This window comes from Haliotis rufescens, unplaced genomic scaffold (genome assembly GCF_023055435.1).
Source record: "Haliotis rufescens isolate VD_foot unplaced genomic scaffold, xgHalRufe1.0.p SCAF_22, whole genome shotgun sequence".
Lineage (NCBI taxonomy): Eukaryota > Metazoa > Mollusca > Gastropoda > Lepetellida > Haliotidae > Haliotis > Haliotis rufescens.
Window position 1 is genome coordinate 9,273,615 of NW_025963913.1, and position 12,263 is coordinate 9,285,877.

The 12,263-nt window shown below is 34.9% G+C and overlaps 1 protein-coding gene across 3 annotated transcripts in view; it reads right to left on the minus strand.

Annotated features, from left to right (window-relative positions):
* Positions 1–12,263, minus strand: part of LOC124114452 (ankyrin repeat domain-containing protein 26-like) — a 792,436-nt gene that overhangs the window by 152,405 nt on the left and 627,768 nt on the right. For all 3 annotated transcript variants that reach the window (XM_046475021.2, XM_046475020.2, XM_046475019.2), the window contains one exon: positions 2,666–2,854. In XM_046475021.2, coding sequence (XP_046330977.2) covers positions 2,666–2,854 — 189 coding nt within the window. The remainder of the gene's footprint in view (positions 1–2,665; positions 2,855–12,263) is intronic.

Sequence of the window (12,263 nt, forward strand, 5' to 3'; positions counted from 1 at the left end):
TACTTTTTTGTGTTACCGATTTCAACGTTTCTTATAAATTGGGAAATAAGCTAAAAGTATCTGATTTCAACTGGCCAAAGGGCACTTTCAGGATTTTTATAGTTCATTCTTCTATATTATAACAAAATCTGAAATACGTCTTCAGGACATTTTGGATGACAATCATTCAATGTCCCAGAAAAGGAACCGATGTGGTTATTAAAATCGATAGCTGTGTGGGAACTTTGTAGATACACATAAACAAAAAGATACTAGAATATATTGTCCTGAGCCAAAGCAGATGCTCACCACGGACATGACGGATACTGAGTTTTGCAATGACTAGGAATTGCAGTGTTTTTTTGTCTTTGTACATGTGGGCATTGCCCTCGTGTTTTGACATCATGTAACAGAAAATTTGTTTTCGACACAAAACAAGTACGTTTTCGTATCGAATGTGTCACGTTATACATTTAATTTTCCATCATGGGGTTAAAAATTCAATAATATACAAGTCCGTTAAATTGCAAAGTCAGAGGTTGGTCCAGTACTGCACGACCGCAATTCTCGATTGATTTTTCAAAGCAATGCGTCTGAACATTTACTCGGCAACCAAGATTCCAGCGATAATGTAGTCAATCACAAGCTTTTTGTCAGAGATCTCGCGAGATCCGAGTTGTATGCAACTCGCCGCTGTGTGAATGCCGAGTTGTATACAACTTCAGTTTGTGCAACTAATTGCATACAACAAGTTGTATACCACTAGTTGTACCGTGTGAATGCCCCTTTACACAAACTGTTGACTGGCTGGCTAACACAACTGAGTGAGACAAGAGACTGAGCTACCGTCTGTAAGGACAAGTGATATATACTTTACTATACACATTTCTGAACACTATGATCTATGAGTGTGTGAGTTGGATTTTATGCTGCTTTTAACAGTATTCCAGTTATATCACAGCGTGTCAGCTTAATGTGTGAGGAAAGCCCAAAGTGATGCCGGTCTCAAGATATTTACCATTTCGATGAAACCCACAAGCACAGGTATGGTGTTGACAAACCTAGAAACATAATCAGGGCGAACTGGGATTCGAACCCACAATCATGGGCTTCTGGCTTGCCCAAGGGAGGCAGCTCTGCACAGCTAATTACAGCACCTCAGACAACTGGGCCATCTGTGCCCCCAAATGATCTATGAAGCTATGAAGACTTCTTACTTTCTTGTGCAGAACACACATAGAGAAAATACAGCTGCTTAGAAAGAGGTCTATATTATTCAAGTAAACATTTATGATTGTGAAAACATTACTACTGACATTTTAATACCAGAAACAGCATGTCAACAAATCTATTTTGATGTACAACATTTTCTCCCATTTTTACATTATTAATTAATTAATATAAGACAGCTACACAATAAATCGCAAAGAAAAATGACTACGAAGCATTCAACCAAAACTTTTGAAATAAAGATTGGTGAATATTTATAAGTCAGTTACTGTATCCTGCAGTTTTTATAACATGACACATTGTAATATAGGCCTTATATTCTCATTTCAGCAAATGACATGATTACCTGGAAAATTATGTTTGTATTTTTGTCTAACGTTTGCATATTGAATTGACTGAAATGATTCATAATTACCATCGTGCTGTTGTTTGCTGATAAAAAAAAATGAATTTCATCTCAGTAAAAGTTTAGATGTCAGATATCAAAGATATGGGTATTGAAATCAGTTAGGAAAAATATAACGACTAAACAGGTTCCTAACATGAAACGCATTCTACATTCAATCACGTAATTCAGGTAAGTTCAAGAAAATTCACTATTTTATTTTCGCTCTTGTCTTAACCTCTGTATGTTTGAAAATGTTAATGTGTATTTTCTATCAGTAATAAATGTGTGAAATATTGGTTCATTCGTCCCATGTTTAATGAAGCCTTGACTGTTCACCCACCCTCTTTACAGTGCCTTAAGCTAAAATTAATCCAGCAGGCAGGGTTAAGTGGTCTGGCTTGGGAACGCTTGCTTTCCACTCCCTTGATCAATAATAGAATATATCATGTGTTGTGAAAGGTGGTACCTCTCGATGATGTCTTGATCGTCCAAATAGTTGAGGGAGTTCGACCTGTCACAGAATACATGTTCTGGCCTACACATGTTTGTGGCTAGCTCATTTGTGTTTAGATGAAGCCCAATCTTTATTGCTTCCTCAAATATTTACACCACCCAAGCCCATACATAGTATTCCACTCGTTTTGTAACATGACCCTAGTTCAGTATGTCCAACTTACTCCAGTTTTACACGCACATAAGACAAACGACTGCTTTGTGCAAAGCTACCCAGCTTTCACTTTTTCAGAAGTCACATGTCACTTTGCCAAAATTTAGATAATAGTGATATAATGTTCACCATAAAAGCTCCTTATTTGCCTATTTTGCCATTTGCAGAATGAATTTGGAGCAGTGCTACACTTTTTATATGTATACTTAATCAGATACGCTAAAATGATATCAATATGTAACAGGAAAGTGATTATGTTTTATTCACAGTGATTGGATAATTAGAAATTAGAGGATTCCTGGTTCTATTGAACAGAACATTTTAAATATGTACTACACCTTTATCCCATTTTACAAATCATTTTCTCTACAAAGCAAATACTCATTGCTCAGTAATCTTACCTTCTGTACCAATTCTAAAGATGCCTCTGCATGAGACAACTTCTTCACGAAGTTATTCTGCTCCTGGTTGAGATGTCGCATATCATTTTCAAGGGTGGATCGCTTGTTCTCAGAGTTGTTGATGTCTTCTTGCAATCGTGTTATGGTCTCTGTCAATGAGGCATTTTCCCCTTCTAATGCTGCCCTTGACTGAGATGAAAATTGAAAAAAAATAATATAACAAATATATATATTAAGAAATGTGAAGCCCCCTTTGAAATTAAGATAAACAAATTAAAGGCCCAGAATGTCAACTGTTCTGAAGCACTGTTTGTAAATAGTAACTGTTAACCCCCGAACTTACTCTGCTTTGCTCGCTTTTTCCCCCAAGTGAGAGAAGTCTATGCTCCAGTGTCCAAACCATGTGCAGGCTTATCAAGTGACCAGACTTTTCTATTGCTTGTAAACAAATGCACTTATTCCACGTGGTGGATATATATACATACGCCAAAGGAAATAGTTTTTCACTTTTTAGGATATTTTCTCAAAGAAAGATAAACATTCCATTACATATGGTCATTGAAATGTGTAGACTCCTCCAAAATTAAACAGATGGATTGTGTAGCATGTGACGATGTGACAGCTTGTGGGTACCAGGCTGGCCACAATTAAGGAACTCTGGATAGGAGAGTGCATGATTGGCTTCATACAACTAGGGCATATTTATATTGTAATCTAGGCTTTGACAAACACTGGCTTATAATCTAATCAAGCAGGCAATTAGTATTTTGTAACTCTTACATAAGAATATCACTCAAGCGTTCTCTTCAATTTGCCTCCAAATTGTTTGACTGTAGCCAGTTTATTCTGCACAGTGCATGCATGGGTTTTGACTTCACTGTGTGAAACTCTATTGTTTTGGTTTGAGAATTGGATCAGGCAGGAACTAAAGGTATGTATGATGTCACACTCGGAAATTAGTTTATGCATGATTTAAAAACACACAGAAACGACGTTGTGTCCCTTTAGGTGGTTTCTGTGAGTTGATGTTTACAGCATTTTGGAAGAATTCTGGATCATGGTCAAAGTGCCTAGGATGTATCAGGGTAAAACTTTAAAAATGGAACACAAGTCCCACTACCCTCCATATGTACCAAATTTCATTAACAAACAGTTTTAAACAAATAGCTTACATAATTAGATTATCCTTGCAAAGTTTCAGCAGTAGAAAGAAATTAATGTACGAAACACAGTGGGATTGTGGAAAAACTGCAGACATATGCCCTAAAGGTCACAAGTCCTTCATCGAGACATCAAACCTGAAATCAGCCCTATCAGAACATATTATCAACAATCCCAACCACTCCATCTCCTGGCAATATACTAAGTACCTTTTACAAAAATTCACAACTAGAGCAAGTGTAAGCTCCAAGATCCAAGTAGCCATCTACATCAGACAAATTGATAAAAAATAACTAAAAATATTAAAGTGTATATAGGTCATACATACCATATCAAAACTCAAACAAATGCAAACAAATCATTCATAAAATACACTTCAAGAGTTTAGAGTAAATGTAGTAAGAAAGCAAATCAATACTAAATTTGAACCAAATTATGTTATTTAGTTTCAGTGACATTGTTTGGAAAAGCTGGAATAAATCTGTGAAACAGAAATTTAAAAAAGTGTGGCCTTATTTGCCATATGCAGTGATACTAAAGGGCAAGTACACTGAACGTAGCCCCTTTTCAGATTTTAATACTTTTGGGTATGCCTTAACATGAAGGCTTGACCAAAGTCAAATTTGATAAACAGAAAACAAACGATGAAAGATGATTGTCTATGATTGGGCTGCTCCTGTTTTCGACGTAATCCAAACACTTTCCAAGTGAATAACATAGTTCTGGTCGAACTTCAAGAGAAAATATTACATATGAGAATATCTTGAGTCCAAGACCCAGGATAATCCTTTGTCATGTTTGGACTGCTTTTACCTATTCAAATCAGGTAGTTGTTAAAAGATTCTAAAATCAGTTGTGCTGTATGTTTCCTAAATGCTGAATGGTCACTTGAAGCAATATGATGATGCTACATATTTTGTAACAATATGATATACAGAGGATATTTCATGTGTCAAGTGAAATATCATGTATCTCTCATCGAGTGATGGGGGAAAAGGAGATATTTTCATGAGTGGTGTAGCCACCAGTGAAAATATCTCCTTTTCCCCCTGTCACGATAATACTTTTTGTGTAGTTGTCTATTGGAAAATTAATTATTTCATTACAAATGTAAAACCTTGAAACGTAAATTCTCCCTACCTCACATACAGGGACAGGTCACCACCCTTGTATTTGCGCCTAAAAAGTAGTATCGTGTTTGCAAAATCACCAAAAAATATAAACAAAAGAAAGAAAAGATATTTTGGGCCGCAAAAATACTGTATAGATATGATCATATACTAAATCAACTTTAACAAAAAATATTCTTGAAAACTTCGAGGCCACTGTTGGAAGCGAAAGAATACAACGCTAGTCAAGTAACGTTTTGATTTGGTTTGTTGTTTAACACCGCACTCATCAATATTCTAGCTATATGACGGCGGTCTGTAAGACCAGACAATCCAGTAATTGACAACACGAGCATCAGTCCATGCAATTGGTGATCGATCACATGCATCAACCAAGTCAGCGAGCCACACCACCCGATACCGTTAGTTGCCTCTTACGACAAGCACAGTCACCTTTTATGCCAAGCATGGGTTGCTGAAGAACTATTCTACCCACGATCTTCACGGGTCTAGTCAAGTAACGAAAAATGCGCTTTGCAAATGAACTGTCTGGATTGAAGAGTTAAATGAGAAATTTACAGTTTATAAGGGAACATTTTCGAGAGAATACCAAACACCTTGAAGCGATATTAACTACATAAATGACCATCTGTCATTATTTTGCCTCGTCAATGAGTAACTAATGTAAAAAGGAAGTTAACAGTTTGTGAACGGGCCAGACACGTATGATAAAGGGAGACAATTAGAGGGGAGGTCACTCTTGTATGATAATAGTTCCGTAAAAGTGTAATGTTCACAGTAGTGAAATATCGACTGTTATGTTCACTGCAGTGAAATATCAATTGTTATGTTCACTGCAATGAAAATATCACTTTTCTCAACTTCAGAGAACTCAGTTTTTCACAATTAGGTATATAATAAAACATCATCCATTGTTCACACCATCAAATGGGCTGTGTTATGTTTTGAATAATTATTTTCTTAGCTAAGTACAATTCTCCGAAAAAGAATCTTCGTCTTTGATGTGTTTCCTTAAAATTTAAGGATTAGGAATTTAACCTAGCATATATATGACAGTTTGTGTCTTGTAGAAATTGGTTGTCATGAAGAACTGTCTGAAATTGTTTAAATGTTCAACAGTACATATGTTCAATAACACATTTTGAAAGAGAAAATAACATTTGGCACTGCTTCTATCACACATATCTTGTCACTGCATCTAATGTGAAAACCATCCATGCAAGTAGTTTTCAACTATCAGGTTTCACAATATTTTGCAGGCCAAAAGTAAAAAACAATGTGTTTTTTCAGAAGATCAACAGACGGAAGGATGGACCTACGGACAACATTCCTTGGCACAACCATATACCCCGCCCTTTTAGGTTTGGGGTATAAAAATATTTCAAAATAGTTCAAAACAAGAAACTTTTTTTTTAAATTCAGAAACGACACCTATTAAAATCAAACTTTCCCCGGCACCTCTCCTATTAGCATAGAAATTGTTCCTTAAATTTGATAAGAATCCACGTAGTTGTTCACAAATGTTGAAGTTTAAAAGATATAAAAATTCATATTTTCGCAGAAAAACCAAATACCAAAATCAAACTTTACACTGCACCTCTTCTATTAGTATGGAAATTTCCCTAAATTTGAAAAAAATCCATTCAGCAGTTTTCAAGTTACAGTTCTCAAGTAGTAAAGGTAATGATGGTTCTGGACCACTTCCACTGGAGCCAGATTTATATACCTCTGCCACCACTACAGAGGGAATTTTTTATGTCAAAATGATGATGCGATTCAACTATCGTCATAAGTCGTATTAAAAGAAACATCAATATTAATTAATAATGAATAAAATTTACTATAGCCCACGAGGATATTGGAAAGGTATAGGAGCAATACAAAAATTAGCCACTGCAGCTAAGGTATCTAAAGATGTGGCCAAGGATTGGTTAAAGCTCTGCACGCTAACGTCGAACCCATTCGACAGAGGTGTCACTTCCCGTGCATCTAATGTCGAACCCATTCGACAGGCGAACAGCATAACGACACCCCAAAATAAAACTCGCCATATCTATTTACCAAGAAGGCTTTGCGTAACATTTAAATTACGTATGACATGCATAAATGCTCAGCTTGCTCAATATCAAAACTTTCAATCATTTATTTACCTCAAAAAGAAAATATCGCGAGTTATAAAAATTTCGGTCAAACTTCTCGGCACACAACTACCAGAAACGGCCATTGTTGACTTTTGGCACTTCACGTTGAGCGGCATGCAGTCTGATATTTTCTTCATGATTTCATCATTACTCCTATTCGATCATAATTTTTTGTTTGCTGACGAAAGGAAAACACTCATGTTCCATAATTTCTAAAAATTAGCAACTTTCGGTGTAGCTAATTGTAAACAAAAACAATCTGAATCGTAACATCATCGATTGGATGGAACTTGTACGATCATGGCAACGGCGGTAAACAAACAACTCAACATGCATAGTTATCCCTTTAGACTATTACAATCATTTTGTTACATCTAACTTAATTTTCTAGAATTATTGACACGTATGTATAAATCTTTGGAAGAAATATATATCATTTTTAAAGAGTTTGCAAATGATTTCATTTGATAAACTTTCGGACACATTGACAAGCCGACAAACGTCAGTGATACGTTTGGGCGTGGCCTAACTCGCGATTTGTTGAGTTGAACAAATACTGCGAAAAATGACAAATATTGGATGATATGCAAAATCTGAACTGATATACATTCTAGGTAAACCATTCAATAGCAAAATAATGCAGTTTACGAGAAATAACCAATATACTTGCAATTTTAGCTATCATTTCTGAAACCGGAAGCACGTACCGCATGTGACACATGACGGAAAAATATGCAAAAGTTGGTAAGCTATCATAAAGAAATTCCGAAATAGATTCAAATTCAAAAGAAAATACATAATTTACTATTTTTCGTCAACTATTTACTATTTATTGATCTGGAGAGCAGTCTTCACTCCTATTTGTTTCATATTTCTTCGTGATTGTCGCCATCAAATGTGTAATTCTAAATCCGAAACCGTAATGGATTTCACGCTCGATAATTTTAACTTTAAAATGTTTTCTGAAAACGAACGCAACGGACAGCGATATAACGTATTGATATGCCATAATAATAACAACATAATATTGTTTTGGTCTAACATTACAAAAAGAACAATTTAAAATATTAAAGATGTTGAAAACTTTCTGAGAACCTCCCGTCTTCTGAACCGATTAAAATTTTGGTACACGACAAGGTAGTGGAATATATATAGATTCTAGGCTCCTATATATGTGATTTGGTACCCAAAACAAATTAAATTGTACCCAAAATACTTTGTGAATTTGTACCTAAGAAAATAAGACAATAGATCTATAATTATATTTATGTTTTCATGTAAATGAACAGAACACATAATAAAATATTTCATCAAGTTCATAATAAGATTATGACTGTGATCCTTGAAATTGATTCTTTAGTGTTGAGAGAAAATTGACGTCTTGTCACTGAAGAAGAGGCCAGTTAAGTTGGCTAAACCTAAGTTAGAATGTATTGTTTTGCTAGGAAAGTGATATTATGTTAAGTTTAAGACACCAAAATTAATGTATATCTTTGAAATAATTCTAGGTAGATCTACAAAATCACATACCCATTTGGGTACCAATCACTAGAAATTTTGGGTACAAAAGTCACCACTGTACATTTCAACTTGTTTTCGTAATTCAATGGGATATAAAAATTCGTCTGAATGATTCCTTTTCTCATTTTAAGACAAGAATTTGTTTTACATAACAAAACAGGCAGATCTACACGGATCACGTTTTGTCCTAAAAATATATAAAAATGTGAAAAATATGGACACCTCAGAAATGAGGGCTTATAAAGTTATAATTCTACCTAACTTGTCACATGGTTTGACTCGGTCTATCTGAGAAAAGTCCTTATGAAAATCTTTTTTTAATTTTTTTATGACACTGACATTTCTAGCACTTAGACAAAGAGTATTCAAGGAAAGACAGATATGTTTTTGAATGAAAATATGACTTTCCTTTATAATTCTTTTTTCATGATGACAGTGGAACTTTTATACACACCAGCTGAGGAAGTTGTGATACTGTGATTGCATACAAAGGAAAAACAGGTTGGAAGCAGTACCTGTAGGTATAAAATAGACCACATAAGGTGAACAAAAGTAATGGATTGGCTGACTGGAAAAAATACATCTGGCAAGGGTAAACATGTACACAGGCATGTTTCTTTTCATTCCAACCAGAAGACTGAGATAGCATTTTCTAAGAAACATATGGCAAACTTACCAGCTCATGTGCCACCATGGTTCTTGTGATTAAACAAACAAAAATGTCATGTACTGTTACAGGTACTGTTACTGTAATTAATGTATCATATTCCTATTAAATTATATTTCAGAATTGTTTTATTTGGAAACAAAACACATAATGCACAAGATTAATGTCCATATGAGTCTAGTACATGTATGTATATATGTAAAGGATCTGATTTATTCATTATTCATGGAATACTAAAATTAAAATGATGACATCAGAGAGTTACTTATTCACATAGTTGATTTTCAGAGTGAAAAATACTAATTGTTGAAAAAATATGTTTAAACTAAAGATAATAATTGAAGTTTGATCAGTTACACTGTGCTGATGCAAAGACCAATATTTACTGTCCACACACACAATCATTGTGGGAAAAAAATAACTACTAAATATAACTTAAAATTTTAAAACCTGTAAACAGCTGTAAATAATTAAACAATTACAAAAACGATCATCAATACGCAATCATGGTGGTCTTTATATTTTTGGAATAAATTTAGAAATCCCTCGTGAAACTGTTCTAAAATCATGCTAGAATCTATGAATGTATTCCCGAAAGGAAAACTATCCCAAATGTAATGTGGAACTAACACCGAAAATATGTACGTATCATTTTATTGCTTATATATACCCTATCATATTCAGCAATGCGGGGATGTTATTTTGAAACACGTTTTGTCAAGCCAATTTTCGCGCACCTGTTGTAGAGGGTGATCTTGCTGATCGACGATATCCATAGACGTATTACGTGGGATACATTTGTTGTAGTGAAACTTATTAGTGTGTACATCGCAGAAATATGAATCATGTCCCATTTATATTCACCGTAACATTGAATGGTGATTCTTAAATATCAACAGAAGTTCAAATAAAAGATACTGAGAAACTTGCATGTGGCATGTTTGATTTTAGGACGTCTGCTAGCATCATGACACGGGTTGTTTATTTTTGTATATCGTAAATATTCAACCAAAACGCTTGAAATTAGGATAAGTGAATATTTATAAGTCATTAATTGTTTCCTGCAAATTTTATAACATGACACGTCAGATAAACCCGAATATTCGTATTTCTGCAACCAACATGATGACCTTGAAAATAGGTTATTTTTCTGTTTAACGTTTAGATAATAAATTTACTGAAATGGTTCAAAATTTACCATCGCGCTGTTATATGCAGATAAAATAAAATAAATTTTTAACTCAATTAAAATTAACATATCGTAGATATGATTATTGAAATCAATTTGCACAAATGTTACGATATTGAAAGGTTCCTAGCATGAAATGCAAACCACCTTCAACAACGCAATTCAGGTAAGTTCAAGAAAATTTACAAATTTTGTGTTCGCTTTGGTCTTAACCTTGGAATGATTGAAAACATCGGGATATTTTTATATAGTATTGTGTAGTTTTCTATCAGGAATAAATGTGCAAAATATTTCTTCAATTGGCCCTTGTTTAATGAGGCACCGACTGTTTGAAATTACCCACCCTCTTTAGAGCGCCTTATGCTAAAATTAATCCAGCAGGCAGGGGTAAGAAGTGTGAAAATAATTCAGCAGGCTAAAGGTTAAAGAAACTAGCGATGTGGCAAATATACTTACCGGCACCGCGTTATATACCGAGGAAGAAGTTTGATATTTTTACAATGAATGAAGTTCATAAGGCTGACCTCTTGTTTCTTCCTAATGATAAAAGGTAAGACGCAAAACGTATAAATACGCTTTAACCGTAGTGGATGTGGCTAGTCAATATAAAGAGGCTGAGCCATTAACCTCGAAAGATTCAACAGAAGTAGCTAATGCACTAAGTCGCATATATATACGCGGACCACTAAAATGGCCTAAGCTATTTCAAGTAGATCCTGGTCGCGAGTTTATGGGATCAATAACTAAACTGTTAACAAAGCACAATGTCGAAATCAGGCGTGGTGAAAAAGAGGCCCACCGTAGTCAAGCTATCATTGAGATTTAACCGGACATTAGCGGAACGTTTGTTTGGCTATCAGTATGGGATCGAAATGAAATCGGAACGATTAAGATCAACCGAATGGGTGACACGATTATCAGCTGTTGTATCAGCGCTGAATAATGAAGTAACGAGATTAATCGGGAAGAAACCATACATCCTACGTCACGCAACCGATCCAATTTGGTCCCTTAAGATATATAACATTAGTTGGTTGGTTATGAAAGAAGGAGAGCCTATTCTTTATTATCTTAAAGATGGACCGGGCAGGGCATTTGTATGAGAAGAGATGCTCATAGTTCCCAACGATACAGTATTACCACCATAACCATAAGCATAGGTAGTTACACCATCATTATCAATCTATCTCTTTGTATCTAAGGGGGATAATGATGTCTTGTTCATTCTTAATCCATATATCCTATGATTGTAACTTCTTAAAGAGTTCATCTCGTGTTTGAATGTTCTACCGTTGAATAATGCTTCTTTATACAGTTCGTGTTTGATATGCTTTTTTACAACATACTTCTTAACACCCTTAGCTTTTCATATCTCTCCATTATCAGACTTCTTTATCGAATACATCTTAGGTCTTAATCCGACATACTCCGCTATAGGGGTCCCAGCACATTCATCCTTCATCTTACCTAATACCTTTTTATTTACTACGCTGTGCAGTGGATTATCTTTTGGGTAATCGCTCGTGTCGTACATATCTATTTTTTCTGCCATATCTTTATACACATCCTCGGTTTGTATTTCCATCAACAAAGAATCTGTGTCGGTATATAACACCTCGCATCTATCGCAGTATTGCTTCTTAAGTTTGTTGTAATAAAAGTCATACATTAAGTGTTTTGACAAGTCGAGAATACTCATACCGACGTACACCGGTCTGTTGAATTTTATATTACTCTTCTGCATATGCAACGCGGCTAAGTCGTTATCAAATAACTTGCTTCTGTTAAA